We start from the raw sequence: 25,124 nt of genomic DNA, 5'->3' as shown, positions 1-25,124 counted from the left end.
GATTCCGCAGCCACACTTCTCCTTAGAAAACAAGGCCTCAATACGGCGAGTCACAGTTTGCCTGGATGGTGAGTGGTAACTTGGTTCTACTTCATTCATAAATTCAAGAAACCGAATTACTTCAACGAAAGGCAAAGGAAGAAGATCCTTTGGTACCATATTACTTATTTTACTATGAAGCACCTCTGCTCTTGCGGAAGAACAAGGTTTAGGGTCTCTGAGATAACAAGAATTCTTTTTTGTTTCTTACGTACTACTAGGTTCCCTTATTTGTAAAACATTTTTTCTGGGATCTTTCTGTTACTTTAGATGCATTTGAGCGTGCACCAGGTGAAGCGATAATCTGAGATATAGAGGTAGCAGCACCTAGATTATCATCTACGTTTATGAAATAATAATAATAATAATAATAATAATAATAATAATAATAATAATAATAATAATAATAATAATAATAATAATAAAACACTTTGATTGCATTAGGAGTTCACAATTTAGTAACAAAACATGCATGTAGAATAATAAGTAGAGCAACCCACATTATGCTTTATTTTTTTTCCAAATTATGCTTTATTATGCTTTATTATTAATTTCAATCATTGTTTTACATTAATCGTGTTTAACGTATAATATTTACTATACATTAAATATTCTAATTATCTTGATCTATTTATTAATATTTTATGCAACCAGTTTCTTTCATATTTAATGAACTTTCTACCTAATGCACTGTAAAGAGAGGCTTTACTCGAGTCAGTTTTTTAAAATCACTTGTGTGCGCCTTAGAGGTGCATATATACAGAAAGAGAAAGTAAAAGATGCCACCAATAAGTACAGAAAGTGCTCAACTTCAAGAGGTACACATAATAGTATAGTGTGGAGTTCTTGTGTACTATTCATTGTTGGTGGAAGTTTTCTTCTTTTTGTCCTTTATTCTTTTCTCCACGTCAAAAGATTAGACCAAAAAGTTTACAGAAATAAAAATAAGCTTTTCATTGTTGCATTGTTATGTTCTCAATGATTTTGCATTGTAAATATTGTTTCTTAAAAATATTAATACAGTATGTTAAACTTGAAGTTAAAGAGATTTTTTAAAGAATTGTGCTATATCTTTTAAATTATGCTTTATGCTTTATTTTCTAAAATTATGCTTTTAAAATTAGTTTCTTCTGGACCCTTAGACAGAAACAACCGTGTTCAAGGTACCAACCATATGTATAAATAGCTATTATGCTTTTTATGCTTTGTATGCTTTTGGGTTGCTCTAATAATAAGTAAAACTTTCAAATGCATACAGAAACATAGATAATAAGTCAGCATTGAGAACTGAACTGATGTATCGATGACTAGGTGGAATCGTCCTTCAGTTTAAGAGAAATTAGCGGAAAAAGTTACGAAGAGAATTAATTATGTGGAATAGATCATTATTTTATTTATTTATTTTTGAGTTTTACGTCCCACGCTTATGCCGGTTAGGCTAAAGGAGACGGTAATAATGAGTAATGAATGAAATGGTGGAATGAAGAAAGTGGGAGGAAACGGGAGAACCCCGAGAAAACCCACGCACACGGTGTTTGTCCACCACAAAGTTCACTTGGCGGGAGCAGGGTTTGAACCCGAGACCCCTAGCACCAGAGGTGAACGCTCTACCACTGAGCCACCGCGGCCCGAATAGATCATAGATCATTATATGAATAGCTGGCGCTAGTTTCAAGTAGTGCTACATACTATGGTATTTATAGTCAATAGTACCGGTATTTGGAATTCGTGACGCTTATTGTTGCAAGATGGTAACACTAGGGTAAAGTGTAAAATTGAATTACATCAGTAGAATTGAATTTATCTTAGGGTTAAAAAGTCTATGGCACAGGTCAGATGTAACTGAGTAATAAACTTAAAAAAAAAACATCGGGACGATAGGGTGCTCGAATCGAACATCGGCCTTCTGAATGTTAATCCGATGTTCTAACGCCTGAACTCAGTTGGAATACGTAGTGTACTCCCGCCAATACTACTGCGTGTGGATTCTATAGAATCAATCTAGGGCGCCGATTTCTCTGTAACTTTGGGGATCCATTCAGATGCAGAAGGTATATATGAGGGTTTTAAGACAAACTGAATTCAAATTGTATATTTATAAATAAATGCGGGGTCCACATGAACTTTGAGGGGGCTGCCTCCGGCCCCCAGGATCTGTGACCTTGACAGATCACCGTGATCACGATAAGCAATGAAGAAATGGTTGGAATATAAGCATACCAGTTGTATTAATGACACACTGCCAGCTCTACTGCCCGAGTTCTGCCCTCAGGTACACGCATAATCGGGGATTCCCCGAAACACACGCATGATGGGAATTTCCCGGTGCAAACGAATGATCTGCAAGCCCTCACGCAAACAAAAAAAAGTACATGATTAAGCAAGTGTACAAATAGATGTAGGAGGAAGGAATGTTTCGTCGCTGATTTACTCGACGTTTTCTCTCCTATCACTGTTAAGTTTGAGTTGCGTTTCTTTAGCACTAGATGGTGAAGAGCATTGCTTCATTTACAGGTTGTTTTCGCGTATCATTTTTCGTTATATTTCTTAATGTAAGACGACCAATGTCACTATTCCAAGTGAACATTTTCATTTTCCGGAAAATTTTCCGTCTTCCGTTTTTCCGGAAAATTTTCCGTTTCCGTTTTTCCGGAAAATTTTCCGTTTCCGTTTTTCCGGAAAATTTTCCGCCTTCCGTTTTTCCGGAAAATTTTCCGCCTTCCGATTTTCCGGAAAATTTTCCGTTTCCGTTTTTCCGGGAAATTTTCCGTTTCCGTTTTTCCGGAAAATTTTCCGCCTTCCGATTTTCCGGAAAATTTTCCGTTTCCGTTTTTCCGGAAAATTTTCCGCCTTCCGATTTTCCGGAAAATTTTCCGTTTCCGATTTTCCGGAAAATTTTCCGTTTTCCGATTTTCCGGAAAATTTTCCGTTTTCCGTTTTCAATTTTCCGGTTTCCGGAAAATATATTTTCCGTTTTCCGTTTTTCCGGAAAATGTGGCCGTCCCTAATATATATTATTAAGATGAGCGGTGATAAGCGAGGTTTAACAAAGAGTGCCTTTCGGATGCACAATTTAACGGGTAGTTGCAGTCCGTGTTGAGAATCGAACCAAAGCTATGTAAGACATGTTATGACAAATCCAAAAGGTGTGTTGTATGGGTGCAGTACCAGTTTTTCACGTTTTTCAAAATGTTCCAAAACCCAAAGAATAATCTTTAATTTCTGATATTTTAGTCGTCACAAATTACAATTTTATAATGTAGTCAATGTTTATAATTACTGGGCAGTTGGGCGTTTAAACTAATGACATCATAATAAAGTCAAAACCATAATTTTGAGTTGAATTGATTCTGAGTTTAACGTCCCGTTCAGCAGCGAGGCTATGTGAGACGTGGACTTACTGATTAACGTGAAATCCGAACCACATGAACTCCCACCGGGAATCAAGCCCAAGTTTCCCACGCCAAAGGCAAGTATGCTAACCGTTAGCCACGAAGGAGCTCCACCATAATTTTAGTGGGCATTAAGAAATATCTCGCCAGTGCTTTTACAATAAATAAAATTTTATAAGTATTAAAGAATAGTGGTAAGAGATTTTATAATAGCTCTTTTATTTATGAGATATGAGTATTTAAAAAAAACAACTAAAGAATAGGTTGGCGGAACCACAAAAGACTTTCTTATAAATACATACACATCTTACTCACCTTTTATAATTGCCATGCTTACGTTCTCCATAAAAACAGAAATTCTCTTTTAGTGATACTTTACACAAGATCATGAAATGGGTTCAAATTTAATTAAAGGCAAAATACAATACAATAATCCACAAATATTGCCTCAAGTGAGTTTAAAGATTTCTAAACACTAGTGCGAAACCGGGCTCTGCCGTTGCGATCGATTTACAGGTCTTGAGACGAAAGTAAGAAGGGACTTACGCACACAGTAAGTAAAAACAAAAAATATGCCTGTAACTTTCCCCCAAATGGGTGTATCTTAAAACTAACCTCACCATTATTTTTCTAATTAAATTCTAGCCCGAAATTATGTATCATATTACCCTATTCCCATTTTGAAAACTTGACCTTAATTCAAAATGGTGGATTTCAAGATGGCTGCCATCAAGGTCATATCCACCATACGACTTCCCCCCAGGACTTATATGTATCCACATGGTTTTTCTTCACTTTTCTTCATTAACGCTCCGTTTACAAAGGGTAGTAAGGGACTTCTGTAGTAATCTCTAATAACCACATCACAACTCTTAAAAGTTATTAAAAAAAATAGAAAACATGCACCATGGCAAAAATTTGTCATCACAAGTAATGATGCATACATGCGTTCTATCAGCAAAAAAAGTTTCATTGAAATTGGAGCCGGACATTTGAGTGATGTCCCTTGTGGGATGTGATTGAACGTGACGTCAGAGCACATCGCCCCCCTTCCCGGAATTTACGGGAATTAGGTGACCTGAGTGAGCACATGTGGTGCCAGCTCTCTCCAGCGACCTATCAAGGATCATTGCGTGTATGCCAAAACGTGTCGCCGTTTTTATCCATGCCAAAGTCGACATACTGACAATTAGGTAGGTAGTCATGATGGTCTGGCTGGTGTGTGCGTATATTTTAACTCGTACATTTTGTCTCGACTCGAATTTCGAGACGTCTCGACTCGAATTCGAGTCGAGTCGAGACAGAGACTGTCGAGTCGAGACACGAGTCGAGACAGAAACATATTTTCGAGTCGAGACACGAGTCGAGACAACATTTTCTCGAGACGAGTCGAGACAGGCTTAAATCTCGACTCGACTCGACTCGAATGCATCCCTAATTAATGGCCGAGAACGTTACAAATTATTGAACTTATATACATTAAAGAATAAGAAAGGCGTAACATAGAAAGAAACGAATAACATAACAATATACTTTATTGGATTACTTCTAATTACATATACTGCTCCACAATATTTGTCTTTTTCATATATTTAATAAGATTGTAATACGATTTTTTTTCGCATCTCAATGATATTAAAAGTTTCGTATACCTGTTTTATTCTTGATTATAAAATGTACTATAAACGCATAATATTGTTATTAAAATAAATACTTTTTTAAAAACAAGTGAATTTTAATCTTCTAGAAGTAGGAGTAAATATATACAAAACCGTTCAACGATATATAATGAGATTCTTTCTTCGTCCATACCGTGTGCGTGGGTTTTCTCGGGGTTCTCCCCTTTCCTTCCACTTCCTTCATTCCACCATTTCATTCATCACTCATCATCACCGTCTCCTTTAGCCTAACCGGCATAACCGTGGGACGTAAAACTCAAAGATTTCATTTCATTTTTCTTTCTTCGTCCGCTCCATTTTTCTTTTCTCTGAAATTAAGAAAATGGCAAAATTAATTCTAGGTATAATCAACATCACAACGATCAAAATTAAAATCAGATTATGAGGTTGCTGTTAAGTAAGGTTCTTTATGTTTAACTTTAAAGAGTAAAAATTACATGACGGATTCAACTTGGGACCTTTTGGCTTTAAACTATACAAACGGGACTCAAAGGTATACAAAGTTACAATTACAAATTACAAATTGAATTACAAATTACAAAAATAAGCTCCTCCGTGACTAAGCGGTTAGTATACGCACCTTTGGCGTGGGAGACCCGGGTTCGATTCCCGGCGGGAGCCCACGTGGTTGGGATTCCACGTTAATCAGTAGGTCCACGTCTTATATAGCCTCGCTGCTGAAACGGACGTTAAACTCAAAATCAATTAATCAATACAAATTACAAAATGTATTATTAGCGGCAGTTTAAACTTCTGAAAATCTACTTTTTTCTAGCAGCCTTGGGCCACAAAATGTATTTCCTTTTCATACTTTATTCTGTTCAAGCACAATACAATGAATCTCAAATTTCAAGTTTAACTCCCAAAAGTCGTTCCATCTAAGAAACCGGCTTTCTCATTCCATTGTAAGATCGAAGAATGTTAAAGGGGATTATTTTCTAAAATATCGGAAAAAAATATATACTGTAAGTACGAATATATCCCCACCTTTCCGAAATAATATATGTACAGGTGGCGGCAGTGCGAAGCTCAACAGTGGCGTTGTGTTTCCAAAGCTTAACCCTTTTAGGCCTTATAGTAACTTCTGTTACCACGGCGTAGTATCGTATTTGATCGCTTATTTAGGTTCTATAACAAATATTTAAGCCGTTTTTTTTATTGGTCAAGTCTAGGATAGACCAAAGAACACCTCAGATGCGTTTGGGAGCCGGATGATGAACTTGGCGACGCCAGGTGTGGGCGGAGGGGCGTGAAATTTTTCATAAAACAAATTTCAGAAAATTTTCACGCCTTTAATTTTCAAGATATCAGATTGAAACTTTACATACGGATTGCGTGTACCATTAGGTATTTCTCATTCTTTTTGAGATCCCTATGTGAAACCAGGGTCGGGTACGAGGGGCTCAAGTGTTTTTCGGAGGGGTCCGAGTTTTTCTGAAAAATTTCCGACTTTCTCGATTGTTCCAGTTCATGTGTACGATACGGACATGTAGCAGTACCGTTAGAAAGAGCTCGTTATACTGAAGAAAATGACGTTTGAACCATGACTGTACCCAGGCCCGGGGCAGAAGAGCGCAAAAATTTCGATTTCTTTTTTCCAAAAAATCCCCCAGTTTTTTTTCCCCCGTTTCTAGTGTATAATACGGACAAGCGAATGATACCATTGGAAAGTATCCTCTATCCTTAATAAACAAGGTATGAACCTTGATCCTACGACAAATATTAAGAAAGCAGTAGTTGTTTGAGTGAAAGTCTCAGGTTAACTCAAAAAGTGGAAATCCTAAAAGGTTTAAACATTTCTATGTATTTATTGATAGTTTCGTATCTTAATCTACTACTTATGTAGCATGAATACAAATGAATATCAAGCTGTTCGGTGAAACTATCATTTTTCTTTTCAAAAGTTTTGTTAAACACTGAGTAAACACCCTGACATTTAAAAAAAATTAAATTAAACGGGTAACTGTAAGCAAGTATACTATTACTTCAATATAATACAGCTTCTTGGTATCGTAGAGTTTGTTGCCAGAGTATATTAAACTTGAGTTTCTATTCTGTACGTTATCTTGTTCGTCTACCTGTTCTACGCAATCCATTAAAACAACCGTAATATCATTTTACTACTTTGGAAATTTGTGAATTTTCTAACTTAAAACTATACTTGCTCATTAAATCATAACTAACCTTTGTTCCCTTCCCTCCTGTCTCTCCTTCGTTCGTCGCAGCCACTTCTGAATTATTGTCTCCACTTTTTCTCTGTAACTGTCCCGCAAGCTTTTTCTACGGATTTTCTGTGGAAAGAAGAATATGTGTTACAGTTGAGTCTGTGTGTATTATTTTGACATTCTAACATCTGCAAATCTATGAGATCTAAACTAGTTATAACCAGAAAATGTAAAAACAGCAACTAAAGAATTTTGCAGCAATTGACGTAATCATGCCTGTTTGCCTCTAACCAGGGCCGTAACTTGTGGGGGGCAGGGAGGGCAACTGCCCCTCCAGGGAAGCTCCCCGCCGTTCGAGGGGGCCCACTTTAAGAATTTTTTTTATTCCATATACTGTAATACATGTAATTATAAATGAAGCATCAAACAGTTTCACTACATTACATACACAAAACAGCACACAAAAGGTAGATAAAACAAAAATGTGTCGTAGACCCACTTCAGTAAAAAATGTCTACTATTAAGTGCCCCAGAAATAACATTTATCCTTATGGCTTTGACATTTGTAAATATTGTCCCTTTAGTTAATTTGTCATATACGGAATGGGCCCTGCAGAGAGCTGGAGGGCCCACAAAGAGTAAGAGAAAGATGGAAAGACGAGATCTATTTTCGAATTTTGTGGGAGGGCCCAAAACAATCTTTTGAAGGGGGCTCAAATATTAATGCTTTCCCCACAAAAAAAATCTAAGTTACGGTGCTGCCTCTAACTTTAATTTAGAGCAAGACATGATATATTATGTGTAATTGAAAGGAAAAATGTTATAAGGTAGATATTTGTAATCGACTTCAAAAATGATATCTATCTAACATTGAGCCCATTTACTACGAAAATATATTTAACGCACATTAAATGTGCAACATAAAAATTGTACTATTTTTTTTTTTTAAAAAAAGGAAATAAACATATTTGAGTCATTGCACGTCAAATTATCACACTACAGCCCATTTTCAACCCGACCCTTTTCTCTCAACTAAATGTTATTTCCGTGTTATCCTGGATAAAAATTTCATTAACTGTCTTAGAAAAAATGATCAAATCAATTACAATTTTATCTACGTTCATTATAGCCAGGGCCGTGCTGGGATACTAATGAGGGCGGTGGACAAGTCTACTAAAAGGGCGTCATACAAACAGGAATATATATATATATATATATATATATATATATATATATATATATATATATATATATATATATATATATATATATATATATATATATATATATATATAGCGAGAGAGAGAGAGAGAGAGAGACTTTGAAAGAAAGTATGGGTGCCATCAAAATCACCACCAAATTTGTTTCAGTATTAACGTAAATAGTTAACCTCGAATCGAAATCTTCTTTACTACAGAAAAAAATTTTAGTTCCTGCAATAATATTTCTGTCAAAAGAAAGAAGCTAAATGTATCAACAACTTAATATAGCACGCCAATGGACGCAGGAGGTTCATTGCCGCGTTTACAAAAGCTCTCCATTGATTTCTGTCCTTAGCCAACTGAACCCAGTTTCTACTTTATATTTCAATCTCTGCGAGAACCATTTTAATATTTTCCTCCCATCTGCGTCTCGATCTTCCTAACGGTCATTTTCCTATTTGGATTTCCAGTTGCAACTTCGAAAGCGTTTCTAATTTCTTCCATTCTGGCTAAATAACCTGACTATTTGAGCCTCCTAAACTTGATGACCCTAACAATGTTTGGTAAACGGTATAAAATTATGCAGTTCCTCCTTATGAAGTTTCCGCCTTTCCCCAATCCCGTTCCTTTTGGAGTTCGAATATTGGTTTAAGAATCTTGTTTTCAAATACTTTCAGTCTGCGATTTTCCCTCAGAGTCAGTGACCATGTTTCGCAACCATACAGCACAACAGGCTTGATTATCGTTTTATATTTTGAGCTACAAACTCCTCACCAGAATTAGCGACAACAAAAGATTTTTAACTGAATAATAGCACGAAAACCCCGCTTTCAGTTGACATCAAATTTTTTAGTGATTATGTCTTTGGTCTGTTAATAATGATCCTAAATATTTGAAAGTATCCACTTTGTCGCAAGAAAATATAAGTTGGTATTTTAACGCATCCATAAAATGAAGAATTACGATCCCGCCAAACTTCCGTTAATTTAGTTTTCTCTGCATTAACTTTTAAGCCTATATCCCCGCAAGCGTCCATTAAGATTTCTGCATTCCTTTCTATTAGTCTATCATTCCCTATTAAATTTACATCATCAGCACACGCCATAATCTGGCAAATACAATTCAGCTCTAGAACCTGATTGCTATTTTTGATTTTCCTTATAGTGTTCTCCAGAACAGAGTTAAATAATAATAACGACAACGCATCTCCTTGTTTCAGGTCATTCTCAACATGAAAGCTCGTGAACAAGAATTTCCCTACTCGAACCTTACTTTGGGATTCATTTAAACATATCTCAATTAATCTACCTTTTTCGGTATTGCAAATTCTGTAAGCATGTTATACAATGTTTCCCTTCTACCAGAGTCTAAAGTCAATAATTGGTGTGTCAGGATGTTGTATTCTCTCATTTCTTTTCAAGTATTAGTCGAATGGTAAATATCTGTTCGATAGTTGATCAATTTTACCTAAATCTGGGCTGATAATCTCCAATAATTTCATCTGCGTATGGAGTCAATCTTGCTAATACAATGTTTAAGAGGATTTATTGGATGTTGACAGAAGAGAAATGCCTCGATAATTATTAAATCTGTTTTGTTGCTTTTCTTCTGAACTGGAACAATGATTGATTCTCTTCACTCTTGTGGTAATTCCTCATTGTTCCAGATAAGGAGAATTAGTTTGTGTATCTTGCTCTACAATTTTTCCCCTCCAGCTAAAATTAAGTCAACCAGAATTTCGTCTACACCCGGAGATGTGTGTTTAATTTTCTTAAATAGCGATTTCTATTTCTGTCTGGTTAGGTTCTGGAATATACGGTTATGCTGCATGCATTTCACTTTCTCCACGCCCATTAGTTTTTGGCTATGTGTTAAGCAAATCGTCAAAGAAATCTGTCCATCTATTTAAGATGCTATCTGTATCAGTGCGAACTGTTCCTTTAAATTTCTTTAATATATAAGCACGAAGTTGATAGCCTTTCTTAAGTTCGTTAATGCATTTATACATGTCCCGAATGTTTTTGTTTTTACTATTATCTTCAAGTTAATTAATTTTAACTTTCAAAAGTCGCGTTTCTTTGTTCTAAAAGTTTTAGAAGTTTTCTGCCAGATGACAATGAAAGTTTATGTAGTTATTTCATTCGGATTTTGTAGCCAATGCTGTTTTTTTTTCTGTTTTCTCTTCTCTGCAGTCGCGTGAAGTTGGCCCAACCACATCGTAGAAATAAAAAAAAAAAATTATGTCAAGATTCAGTGCTTAATTAGTGCTCAAGACCGCAGAATTAGTGCTCAATTGGTTTTCGAGATATATTGATTATTAAGATGGTTGGGCCAACTTCACGCTTTCTAAAAGTTGTTTCAAAATTCAAATTAAACGGTATAGGTAATTAGTGCTTAATTAGTGCTCTTCATCCCACATGGTTCCAGAATTAGTGCTCAATAAATAAGGGTATACGGGGCATATGTATTTTTGGGGTAAATGTGAGTTGCCCAACCACTTCGAAAGAAATCAAAAATTTTCATGTTACAAATTAGTGCTTTCAATCCCGCATGGTATCAGAAGTAGTGCTCAATTTATTCTTGAGATATATTGATTGTTAAGATGGTTGGGCCAACTTCACGCTTTCTAAAAGTTGTTTCAAAATTCAAATTAAACGGTATAGGTAATTAGTGCTTAATTAGTGCTCTTCATCCCACATGGTCCCAGAATTAATGCTCAATTTATTCTCGAGATATATTGATTATTAAGATGGTTGGGCCAACTTTACGCTTTCTAAAAGTTGTTTCAAAATTCAAATTAAACGTTATAGGTAATTAGTGCTTAATTAGTGCTCTTAATCCCACATGGTCCCAGAATTAGTGCTCAATAAATAAGGGTATTCGGGGCATATGCATTTTGGGGGTAAATGTGAGTTGGCCCAACCACTTCGAAAGAAATCAAAAATTTTCATGTCACGAATTAGTGCTTAATTAGTGCTTTCAATCCCGCATGGTCCCAGAATTAGTGCTCAATTTATTCTCGAGATATATTGATTATTAAGATGGTTGGGCCAACTTCACGCTTTCTAAAAGTTGTTTCAAAATTCAAATTAAACGTTATAGGTAATTAGTGCTTAATTAGTGCTCTTAATCCCACATGGTCCCAGAATTAGTGCTCAATAAACAAGGGTATACGGGGCATATGCATTTTTGGGGTAAATGTGAATTGGCCGAACCACTTCGAAAGAAATCAAAAATTTTCATGTTACGAATTAGTGCTTAATTAGTGCTTTCAATCCCGCATGGTCCCAGAATTAGTGCTCAATTTATTCTCGAGATATATTGATTATTAAGATGGTTGGGCCAACTTCACGCTTTCTAAAAGTTGTTTCAAAATTCAAATTAAACGGTATAGGTAATTAGTGCTTAATTAGTGCTCTTAATCCCACATGGTCCCAGAATTAGTGCTCAATAAATAAGGGTATACGAGGCATATGTATTTTTGGGGTAAACGTGAGTTGCCCAACCACTTCGAAAGAAATCAAAAATTTTCATGTTGCGAATTAGTGCTTAATTAGTGCTTTCAATCCCGCATGATCTCAGAATTAGTGCTCAATTTATTCTCGAGATATATTGATTATTAAGATGGTTGGCCAGAATTAGTGCTCAATTTGTTCTCGAGATATATTGATTATTAAGATGGTTGGGCCAACTTCACGCTTTCTAAAAGTTGTTTCAAAATTCAAATTAAACGGTATAGGTAATTAGTGCTTAATTAGAGCTCTTAATCCCACATGGTCCCAGAATTAGTGCTCAATAAATAAGGGTATACGGAGCATATGTATTTTTGGGGAAAATATGAATTGGCCCAAAATACTTCGAAAAAAACAAAAATTTTTATGTCACGAATTAGTGATTAATTAGTGCTATTCATGCCACATGGTCTCAGAATTAGTGCTCAATTTATTCTGGAGATATATTGATTATTAAGATGATTGGTCCAACTTCACTCTTTCTAAAGATTGTTTCAAAATTCACAGAATAGGTAGTTGGCTTAATTAGTGCTCTTCATCACTCATGGTCCAGAATTAGTGCTCAATAAATAAAGGCATACGGACGATATTTAGAATTGGGTTATAATTGAAGTTTCTTAATTAAGCTATACTTATTCCTATAGAAAATATTCCTAGACATATAGAAAATATTTTTGTAACCTAAAGATTTTTTCATACATTTCATTTGTAGTATCTCTTTTCTTATAAAAAACATGTACCCATAGATGATGTACTGCGACCTTTCTCCGTACTCGCAGTGCAGTTGACTCTTTCCCTCGCGAGGAAATTTATTCATTGCCCTCACTCTGTTTGGGGTACGGAAAATTGTCTTTGTCCTTGCGTATTCTCCTCCTCGCAGTGCCCCTCACACTCGTTCACCCTCACCCTCGCGAAGGAAGTTGTCTGCGGCCCTTCCTCGCCCATGTCCTGGTGTTGGGAATTTGTCCTCTCCCTCGTGCAATCTCGCCCTCCCTCTCGAAGCTTGTCCTCGCCCTCGTGTACCTCCACACTCGCGTCATTGTGGGCAAAGAAATTTGAGGGTGTGGATGGTCTCAAGAGGGTCACCCTTGCGAGAATGAACACCTCTGCAAGAAGTTTCATATTTTTTTATATAAAAATTTGGGTACCAACACTTAAAAATTACTTATTGTCTTTAGGATTTTATAATAACACCGACTCAATGCTAGATATAGTGCCTCGTGTATTTGACCCGAAAACTTTAAACCCCTCCAAACAAAATTTTTGGGTGTGCGCCTGGATTTAGGGCTATGCGTTTGACGCCTGTAAGAAAACGTGTCACTTCTAATAGAAGTGCCTACAATAAGAATCGGATAGTTCAACTTAATACGTGAGGATATTTAATAACAATGAGCAACAGCCTTTGGCGCGGGATGCTCGGGTTCGATTCCCGGCGGGAACTTATGTGGTTCGGATTCAACGTTAAGCTATATGTCCACGTCTCATATAGTCTTGCTGCTGAAAGTGACGCTAAACTCAAATCAAACTAGAAACAATTATCAACATCGGTACCTTTGCTATCTTAGTCAGCGTTTTTCAGCTCAAGAATGTACTATTGAATCAAAAGCAGTTTAACGACATTTTATCTTCATTTAATTTTTTCTCCCCCTCCCCTGCAAAAACAATTACGTCTGCCAACAGTTCACTTACAATTGCATTAGAAATAGTATTTTATTCTGATTACAGTTGCATTTTGTTATGCATTTGCAGCATAAGAATCATCACCATTTGACATCTAAACGCTAATTAGTTTTTAAGTATGAGGTATTTGGAAAGGAAAAGGACTCCATGACTTACATTAAGTAAAACAATATTGTTACTACATGACTTCCGTTGCTCCAACAATGGGATTTGGTTTTGCTACGTTCCTTTATTTGAAACGCTTGAAACGCTAACAGTATTGAAAAATGAATGCAACATTATCAGAAGTTTGCTTGATTTTCAGCTTACAGTAAAAAGGATGAAAGGAAAATTACTATAATATGATGTCTGACAATGGAAGAAAATGAAAAGAAACAGAGACACTAGAGACTAGTAGAAAAAAATAGATTTTTATAACATAATAGAATATATGAACGATCATAACTTATACAGTAAGTGAAATATTAGCAGTGCAATAGCACTAGAAAAAAACTCCCTAATATTGGTTATATTTTATGTTACCAGACATACTTCAGAATGCAAATGTTCCAATTCTTATAATACAATAAATTTTCATAAAACGAAGTAGGTCATTTTCATTATTCTACATAAAAAGCATACACAAATTCATGTTATAATTCAGTATCTAATAACGAAAATTAATTATAAAAGTAATAAAAACGATTATTTTTTTTAATAATACAGTGTTCTCTTCTTTCTTGCCTCGACCATAGATTGGTGGGCAACATGGAAATTTTAAAACTTTTCTCTCCCTTACGAGAGCTGTTTTAATACTTTGATAACTGCATCTAGATTCCTTACTCTTCCTCGTTTTCCTTTTTCCTTTCGCACTATCCACAGGATGATCCAATCGGATTGCCGAATAAGATGGCCAAGCATATTGTTTTTTCTTTTTCCTATTATCTTCATGATCTGTCGTCCTTCATTAAGTTCCTTTAGTACGTCTTCACACACAATAGTCTTAATCATACTTGCATTTTGTTTGTTCACAGATGATTAGACAAAAATTTACATAAAACATTTTACCCCAGAATTAACCCTACGTTATAAAGGTAGGTTCGCGCAACGCCACTGATAGATGGGGTGTATTGCACCCCATCACCTCACATAGCTTTGGCTATATTTTTAGCACATTTCTAATGAGTTGGGATATAATATTGCTATTATATGATTTTACTATTATATTATTGTTTGTTTTTGCTTTTTTGCTTTCTAACCCGTCGAGTCATCTAGTAGTTACAACTATAAGTCATACACCCCATCTTTACGACGGAGAGTTAGGAAAATGTTAAATTATCATATTTCATTCACCAAAGTCACCAATTTAAAACATGTAACTTTAGAAAGACAGACAATACACTGCAAGGGCGCACTTACGGAGGGTCTACCGGGTCCGGACCTCCCCCAAACTTCGTAACTTAATATATACAATATGAAGGAAAGGTAACGGAACTTTTTCTTTACAGATAACCACTAACTCCATCTATTGAAGCAACTTATCTTCTCAACAAAACTGCAATCATGAGAACCGATTAACAGTGTCAAGTTATAGCAAGAAAAGTGAGTGTATCTGGTGTCACCTTGTTACAAAAACACGATGGAGCAAAAAGCCAATATTAAATTTTGTTTCAAGCTAAGTAAATCATTTACACAAATATTGGAAATGATGAAACAAGTGTATGGCGATCAGTGTTTATCTCGTATACGTGTGTTCGAGAGGTATACGCGATTTCGGGACGGTCGTGAGTCCTTGGAAGACGACCCAAAAGCAGGCAGACCGGAAAACAAAAATCTGGTGGAACAAGTGCGAGAAATGATCGTGTACGATGCGAATTTGACTGTGAGATGGATGGCGGAGGAATTAAATACAACAAAAGACATGGTTCACGAAATTTTACCAAAGGCTTTAAAGAAACGAAAAGTCTGTGCTCAATTTGTTCCGCACACCTTAATTGCTCGCGTTGAACATTGCAAGGACCTGATTAAAACATCCGGTTGGAACAGAACATTCCTGAAATCGATTGTAACTGCTGACGATACTTCATGCTTCAAGTACGACTCGCAAATAAAACTTTTAAGTGCTACTTGGAAGTCCCAAAGTTATCCGAATGTGAAAAAAATTGCGTTTTCAAAAGTCACGTGAGAAGACAATGTTGATTTATTTTTTGGACGCGTGTCAAGTTAGACCAACCACCAACACTGTATTATTTTGACATTCTAACATCTGCAAATCTATGAGATCTAAACTAGTTATAACCAGAAAATGTAAAAACAGCAACTAAAGAATTTTGCAGCAATTGACGTAATCATGCCTGTTTGCCTCTAACCAGGGCCGTAACTTGTGGGGGGCAGGGAGGGCAACTGCCCTCCAGGGAAGCTCCCCGCCGTTCGAGGGGGCCCACTTTAAGAATTTTTTTTATTCCATATACTGTAATACATGTAATTATAAATGAAGCATCAAACAGTTTCACTACATTACATACACAAAACAGCACACAAAAGGTAGATAAAACAAAAATGTGTCGTAGACCCACTTCAGTAAAAAATGTCTACTATTAAGTGCCCCAGAAATAATATTTATCCTTATGGCTTTGACATTTGTAAATATTGTCCCTTTAGTTAATTTGTCATATACGGAATGGGCCCTGCAGAGAGCTGGAGGGCCCACAAAGAGTAAGAGAAAGATGGAAAGACGAGATCTATTTTCGAATTTTGTGGGAGGGCCCAAAACAATCTTTTGAAGGGGGCTCAAATATTAATGCTTTCCCCACGAAAAAATCTAAGTTACGGTGCTGCCTCTAACTTTAATTTAGAGCAAGACATGATATATTATGTGCAATTGAAAGGAAAAATGTTATAAGGTAGATATTTGTAATCGACTTCAAAAATGATATCTATCTAACATTGAGCCCATTTACTACGAAAATATATTTAACGCACATTAAATGTGCAACATGAAAATTGTACTATTTTTTTTTTTTTTTAAAAAAAAAAAGGAGATAAACATATTTGAGTCATTGCACGTCAAATTATCACACTACAGCCCCTTTTCTACCCGACCCTTTTCTTTCAACTAAATGTTATTTCCGTGTTATCCTGGATAAAAATTTCATTAACTGTCTTAGAAGAAATGATCAAATCAATTACAATTTTATCTACGTTCATTATAGCCAGGGCCGTGCTGGGATACTAATGAGGGCGGTGGACAAGTCTACTAAAAGGGCGTCATACAAACAGGCATATATATATATATATATATATATATATATATATATATATATATATATATATATATATATATATAGAGAGAGAGAGAGAGAGACTTTGAAAGAAAGTATGGGTGCCATCAAAATCACCACCAAATTTGTTTTAGTATTAACGTAAACAGTTAACCTCGAATCGAAATCTTCTTTACTACAGAAAAAAATTTTAGTTCCTGCAATAATATTTCTGTCAAAAGAAAGAAGCTAAATGTATCAACAACTTAATATAGCACGCCAATGGACGCAGGAGGTTCATTGCCGCGTTTACAAAAGCTCTCCATTGATTTCTGTCCTTAGCCAACTGAACCCAGTTTCTACTTTATATTTCAATCTCTGCGAGAACCATTTTAATATTTTCCTCCCATCTGCGTCTCGATCTTCCTAACGGTCATTTTCCTATTTGGATTTCCAGTTGCAACTTCGAAAGCGTTTCTAATTTCTTCCATTCTGGCTAAATAACCTGACTATTTGAGCCTCCTAAACTTGATGACCCTAACAATGTTTGGTAAACGGTATAAAATTATGCAGTTCCTCCTTATGAAGTTTCCGCCTTTCCCCAATCCCGTTCCTTTTGGAGTTCGAATATTGGTTTAAGAATCTTGTTTTCAAATACTTTCAGTCTGCGATTTTCCCTCAGAGTCAGTGACCATGTTTCGCAACCATACAGCACAACAGGCTTGATTATCGTTTTATATTTTGAGCTACAAACTCCTCACCAGAATTAGCGACAACAAAAGATTTTTAACTGAATAATAGCACGAAAACCCCGCTTTCAGTTGACATCAAATTTTTTAGTGATTATGTCTTTGGTCTGTTAATAATGATCCTAAATATTTGAAAGTATCCACTTTGTCGCAAGAAAATATAAGTTGGTATTTTAACGCATCCATAAAATGAAGAATTACGATCCCGCCAAACTTCCGTTAATTTAGTTTTCTCTGCATTAACTTTTAAGCCTATATCCCCGCAAGCGTCCATTAAGATTTCTGCATTCCTTTCTATTAGTCTATCATTCCCTATTAAATTTACATCATCAGCATACGCCATAATCTGGCAAATACAATTCAGCTCTAGAACCTGATTGCTATTTTTGATTTTCCTTATAGTGTTCTCCAGAACAGAGTTAAATAATAATAACGACAACGCATCTCCTTGTTTCAGGTCATTCTCAACATGAAAGCTCGTGAACAAGAATTTCCCTACTCGAACCTTACTTTGGGATTCATTTAAACATATCTCAATTAATCTACCTTTTTCGGTATTGCAAATTCTGTAAGCATGTTATACAATGTTTCCCTTCTACCAGAGTCTAAAGTCAATAATTGGTGTGTCAGGATGTTGTATTCTCTCATTTCTTTTCAAGTATTAGTCGAATGGTAAATATCTGTTCGATAGTTGATCAATTTTACCTAAATCTGGGCTGATAATCTCCAATAATTTCATCTGCGTATGGAGTCAATCTTGCTAATACAATTTTAAGAGGATTTATTGGATGTTGACAGAAGAGAAATGCCTCGATAATTATTAAATCTGTTTTGTTGCTTTTCTTCTGAACTGGAACAATGATTGATTCTCTTCACTCTTGTGGTAATTCCTCATTGTTCCAGATAAGGAGAATTAGTTTGTGTATCTTGCTCTACAATTTTTCCCCTCCAGCTAAAATTAAGTCAACCAGAATTTCGTCTACACCCGGAGATGTGTGTTTAATTTTCTTAAATAGCGATTTCTATTTCTGTCTGGTTAGGTTCTGGAATATACGGTTATGCTGCATGCATTTCACTTTCTCCACGCCCATTAGTTTTTGGCTATGTGTTAAGCAAATCGTCAAAGAAATCTGTCCATCTATTTAAGATGCTATCTGTATCAGTGCGAACTGTTCCTTTAAATTTCTTTAATATATAAGCACGAAGTTGATAGCCTTTCTTAAGTTCGTTAATGCATTTATACATGTCCCGAATGTTTTTGTTTTTACTATTATCTTCAAGTTAATTAATTTTAACTTTCAAAAGTCGCGTTTCTTTGTTCTAAAAGTTTTAGAAGTTTTCTGCCAGATGACAATGAAAGTTTATGTAGTTATTTCATTCGGATTTTGTAGCCAATGCTGTTTTTTTTTTCTGTTTTCTCTTCTCTGCAGTCGCGTGAAGTTGGCCCAACCACATCGTAGAAATAAAAAAAAAAATTATGTCAAGATTCAGTGCTTAATTAGTGCTCAAGACCGCAGAATTAGTGCTCAATTGGTTTTCGAGATATATTGATTATTAAGATGGTTGGGCCAACTTCACGCTTTCTAAAAGTTGTTTCAAAATTCAAATTAAACGGTATAGGTAATTAGTGCTTAATTAGTGCTCTTCATCCCACATGGTTCCAGAATTAGTGCTCAATAAATAAGGGTATACGGGGCATATGTATTTTTGGGGTAAATGTGAGTTGCCCAACCACTTCGAAAGAAATCAAAAATTTTCATGTTACAAATTAGTGCTTTCAATCCCGCATGGTATCAGAAGTAGTGCTCAATTTATTCTTGAGATATATTGATTGTTAAGATGGTTGGGCCAACTTCACGCTTTCTAAAAGTTGTTTCAAAATTCAAATTAAACGGTATAGGTAATTAGTGCTTAATTAGTGCTCTTCATCCCACATGGTCCCAGAATTAATGCTCAATTTATTCTCGAGATATATTGATTATTAAGATGGTTGGGCCAACTTCACGCTTTCTAAAAGTTGTTTCAAAATTCAAATTAAACGGTATAGGTAATTAGTGCTTAATTAGTGCTCTTAATCCCACATGGTCCCAGAATTAGTGCTCAATAAATAAGGGTATTCGGGGCATATGCATTTTGGGGGTAAATGTGAGTTGGCCCAACCACTTCGAAAGAAATCAAAAATTTTCATGTCACGAATTAGTGCTTAATTAGTGCTTTCAATCCCGCATGGTCCCAGAATTAGTGCTCAATTTATTCTCGAGATATATTGATTATTAAGATGGTTGGGCCAACTTCACGCTTTCTAAAAGTTGTTTCAAAATTCAAATTAAACGTTATAGGTAATTAGTGCTTAATTAGTGCTCTTAATCCCATATGGTCCTAGAATTAGTGCTCAATAAATAAGGGTATACGGGGCATATGTATTTTTGGGGTAAACGTGAGTTACCCAACCACTTCGAAAGAAATCAAAAATTTTCATGTTGCGAATTAGTGCTTAATTAGTGCTTTCAATCCCGCATGGTCCCAGAATTAGTGCTCAATTTATTCTCGAGATATATTGATTATTAAGATGGTTGGCCAGAATTAGTGCTCAATTTGTTCTCGAGATATATTGATTATTAAGATGGTTGGGCCAACTTCACGCTTTCTAAAAGTTGTTTCAAAATTCAAATTAAACGGTATAGGTAATTAGTGCTTAATTAGAGCTCTTAATCCCACATGGTCCCAGAATTAGTGCTCAATAAATAAGGGTATACGGAGCATATGTATTTTTGGGGAAAATATGAATTGGCCCAAAATACTTCGAAAAAAATCAAAAATTTTTATGTCACGAATTAGTGATTAATTAGTGCTATTCATGCCACATGGTCTCAGAATTAGTGCTCAATTTATTCTGGAGATATATTGATTATTAAAATGATTGGTCCAACTTCACTCTTTCTAAAGATTGTTTCAAAATTCACAGAATAGGTAGTTGGCTTAATTAGTGCTCTTCATCACACATGGTCCAGAATTAGTGCTCAATAAATAAAGGCATACGGACGATATTTAGAATTGGGTTATAATTAAAGTTTCTTAATTAAGCTATACTTATTCCTATAGAAAATATTCCTAGACATATAGAAAATATTTTTGTAACCTAAAGATTTTTTCATACATTTCATTTGTAGTATCTCTTTTCTTATAAAAAACATGTACCCATAGATGATGTACTGCGACCTTTCTCCGTACTCGCAGTGCAGTTGACTCTTTCCCTCGCGAGGAAATTTATTCATTGCCCTCACTCTGTTTGGGGTACGGAAAATTGTCTTTGTCCTTGCGTATTCTCCTCCTCGCAGTGCCCCTCACACTCGTTCACCCTCACCCTCGCGAAGGAAGTTGTCTGCGGCCCTTCCTCGCCCATGTCCTGGTGTTGGGAATTTGTCCTCTCCCTCGTGCAATCTCGCCCTCCCTCTCGAAGCTTGTCCTCGCCCTCGTGTACCTCCACACTCGCGTCATTGTGGGCAAAGAAATTTGAGGGTGAGGATGGTCTCAAGAGGGTCACCCTTGCGAGAATGAACACCTCTGCAAGAAGTTTCATATTTTTTTATATAAAAATTTGGGTACCAACACTTAAAAATTACTTATTGTCTTTAGGATTTTATAATAACACCGACTCAATGCTAGATATAGTGCCTCGTGTATTTGACCCGAAAACTTTGAACCCCTCCAAACAAAATTTTTGGGTGTGCGCCTGGATTTAGGGCTATGCGTTTGACGCCTGTAAGAAAACGTGTCACTTCTAATAGAAGTGCCTACAATAAGAATCGGATAGTTCAACTTAATACGTGAGGATATTTAATAACAATGAGCAACAGCCTTTGGCGCGGGATGCTCGGGTTCGATTCCCGGCGGGAACTTATGTGGTTCGGATTCAACGTTAAGCTATATGTCCACGTCTCATATAGTCTTGCTGCTGAAAGTGACGCTAAACTCAAATCAAACTAGAAACAATTATCAACATCGGTACCTTTGCTATCTTAGTCAGCGTTTTTCAGCTCAAGAATGTACTATTGAATCAAAAGCAGTTTAACGACATTTTATCTTCATTTAATTTTTTCTCCCCCTCCCCTGCAAAAACAATTACGTCTGCCAACAGTTCACTTACAATTGCATTAGAAATAGTATTTTATTCTGATTACAGTTGCATTTTGTTATGCATTTGCAGCATAAGAATCATCACCATTTGACATCTAAACGCTAATTAGTTTTTAAGTATGAGGTATTTGGAAAGGAAAAGGACTCCATGACTTACATTAAGTAAAACAATATTGTTACTACATGACTTCCGTTGCTCCAACAATTGGATTTGGTTTTGCTACGTTCCTTTATTTGAAACGCTTGAAACGCTAACAGTATTGAAAAATGAATGCAACATTATCAGAAGTTTGCTTGATTTTCAGCTTACAGTAAAAAGGATGAAAGGAAAATTACTATAATATGATGTCTGACAATGGAAGAAAATGAAAAGAAACAGAGACACTAGAGACTAGTAGAAAAAAATAGATTTTTATAACATAATAGAATATATAAACGATCATAACTTATACAGTAAGTGAAATATTAGCAGTGCAATAGCACTAGAAAAAAACTCCCTAATATTGGTTATATTTTATGTTACCAGACATACTTCAGAATGCAAATGTTCCAATTCTTATAATACAATAAATTTTCATAAAACGAAGTAGGTCATTTTCATTATTCTACATAAAAAGCATACACAAATTCATGTTATAATTCAGTATCTAATAACGAAAATTAATTATAAAAGTAATAAAAACGATTATTTTTTTTAATAATACAGTGTTCTCTTCTTTCTTGCCTCGACCATAGATTGGTGGGCAACATGGAAATTTTAAAACTTTTCTCTCCCTTACGAGAGCTGTTTTAATACTTTGATAACTGCATCTAGATTCCTTACTCTTCCTCGTTTTCCTTTTTCCTTTCACACTATCCACAGGATGATCCAATCGGATTGCCGAATAAGATGGCCAAGCATATTGTTTTTTCTTTTTCCTATTATCTTCATGATCTGTCGTCCTTCATTAAGTTCCTTTAGTACGTCTTCACACACACAATAGTCTTAATCATACTTGCATTTTGTTTGTTTACAGATGATTAGACAAAAATTTACATAAAACATTTTACCCCAGAATTAACCCTACGTTATAAAGGTAGGTTCGCGCAACGCCACTGATAGATGGGGTGTATTGCACCCCATCACCTCACATAGCTTTGGCTATATTTTTAGCACATTTCTAATGAGTTGGGATATAATATTGCTATTATATGATTTTACTATTATATTATTGATTGTTTTTGCTTTTTTGCTTTCTAACCCGTCGAGTCATCTAAAAGTTACAACTATAAGTCATACACCCCATCTTTACGACGGAGAGTTAGGAAAATGTTAAATTATCATATTTCATTCACCAAAGTCACCAATTTAAAACATGTAACTTTAGAAAGACAGACAATACACTGCAAGGGCGCACTTACGGAGGGTCTACCGGGTCCGGACCTCCCCCAAACTTCGTAACTTAATATATACAATATGAAGGAAAGGTAACGGAACTTTTTCTTTACAGATAACCACTAACTCCATCTATTGAAGCAACTTATCTTCTCAACAAAACTGCAATCATGAGAACCGATTAACAGTGTCAAGTTATAGCAAGAAAAGTGAGTGTATCTGGTGTCACCTTGTTACAAAAACACGATGGAGCAAAAAGCCAATATTAAATTTTGTTTCAAGCTAAGTAAATCATTTACACAAATATTGGAAATGATGAAACAAGTGTATGGCGATCAGTGTTTATCTCGTATACGTGTGTTCGAGAGGTATACGCGATTTCGGGACGGTCGTGAGTCCTTGGAAGACGACCCAAAAGCAGGCAGACCGGAAAACAAAAATCTGGTGGAACAAGTGCGAGAAATGATCGTGTACGATGCGAATTTGACTGTGAGATGGATGGCGGAGGAATTAAATACAACAAAAGACATGGTTCACGAAATTTTACCAAAGGCTTTAAAGAAACGAAAAGTCTGTGCTCAATTTGTTCCGCACACCTTAACTGCTCGCGTTGAACATTGCAAGGACCTGATTAAAACATCCGGTTGGAACAGAACATTCCTGAAATCGATTGTAACTGCTGACGATACTTCATGCTTCAAGTACGACTCGCAAATAAAACTTTTAAGTGCTACTTGGAAGTCCCAAAGTTATCCGAATGTGAAAAAAATTGCGTTTTCAAAAGTCACGTGAGAAGACAATGTTGATTTATTTTTTGGACGCGTGTCAAGTTAGACCAACCACCAACACTAAAACGACCGGAACATATCTCAGAATTATGGGCTATTTATGGGCTAATTAGTTGCTCTAATCCCAATTTTTGGGCTCCTACTGTTTAGCGAGAAATCGAATTCAAAATGGGCGAGTCTAGCTTGATGTCAAGCTAGAACCCCCATATGGTTAGAATGGTCCGATCGAAAAAATTAAAACGCCAGAATTATGGGCTATTTATGGGCTAATTAGCTGCTCTAATCCCAAGTTTTGGGCTCCTACTATTTAGCGGGAAATCGGATTCAAAATGGACTAGTCTAGCTTGATATCAAGCTAGAACCCCCCATGTTTAATAGCCCATAATTCTGGCGTTTGAATTTTTCCGATCGGACCATTGTAACCATATGGGGGGTTCTAGCTTGATATCAAGCTAGACTCGCCCATTTTGAGGCGTGGGAGACCCGGGTTCGATTCCCGGCGGGAGCTCATGTGGTTCGGATTCCACGTTAATCAGTAGGTCCACGTCTCATATAGCCTCGCTGCTGAAAGGGACGCTAAACTAAAATCAACTCAACTCGCCCATTTTGAATCCGATTTCCCACTAAACAGTAGGAGCCCAAAAATTGGAATTAGAGCAATTAATTAGCCCATAAATAACCCATAATTCTGACGTTTGAATTTTTTCGATCGGACCATTGTAACCATATTGGGGGTTCTAGCTTGATATCAAGCTAGACTCGCCCATTTTGAATCCGATTTCCCGCTAAATAATAGGAGCCCAAAAATTGGGATTAGAGCAACTAATTAGCCCATAATTCTCCCGTTTGAATTTCTTCGATCGGACCATTGTAACCATATGGTGGATTCTAGCTTGATATCAAGCAAGACTCGCCCATTTTGAATCCGATTTCCCGCTAAACAGTAGGAGCCCAAAAATTGGGATTAGAGCAACTAATTAGCCCATAAATAGCCCATGATTCTGAGATAAGTTCCGGTCGTTTTAGTGTTGGTGGTTGGTCTAACTTGATACGCGTATTTTTTGGAGCTACGGTGGCTCATTGTTAGAATGTTTACCTCTGATGCATGTAGCCTCGGTTCAAACCCTGCTTTCGCCAAGTGAACTTTGTGGTGGACAAACACCGTGT

The 25,124-nt window shown here is 36.0% G+C and overlaps 1 protein-coding gene across 1 annotated transcript in view; it reads right to left on the bottom strand.

The window, feature by feature from the left end:
- Positions 1 to 7,294: 7,294 nt before the first annotated feature.
- LOC145664458 (thioredoxin domain-containing protein 11) overlaps positions 7,295 to 25,124 on the bottom strand; it is a 506,348-nt gene continuing 488,518 nt past the window's right edge. The window contains exon 10 of the mRNA XM_081731156.1: positions 7,295 to 7,401. Coding sequence (XP_081587282.1) covers positions 7,347 to 7,401 — 55 coding nt within the window. The 3' untranslated portion in view covers positions 7,295 to 7,346. The remainder of the gene's footprint in view (positions 7,402 to 25,124) is intronic.

The sequence above is a fragment of the Thermobia domestica genome, chromosome 11 (assembly GCF_964235325.1).
Source record: "Thermobia domestica chromosome 11, izTheDome1.hap1.1, whole genome shotgun sequence".
Taxonomy (NCBI): Eukaryota; Metazoa; Arthropoda; class Insecta; order Zygentoma; family Lepismatidae; genus Thermobia; species Thermobia domestica.
Note: the sequence above shows the minus strand (reverse complement) of the source record. Positions and strands in the feature narration are given on the sequence as shown.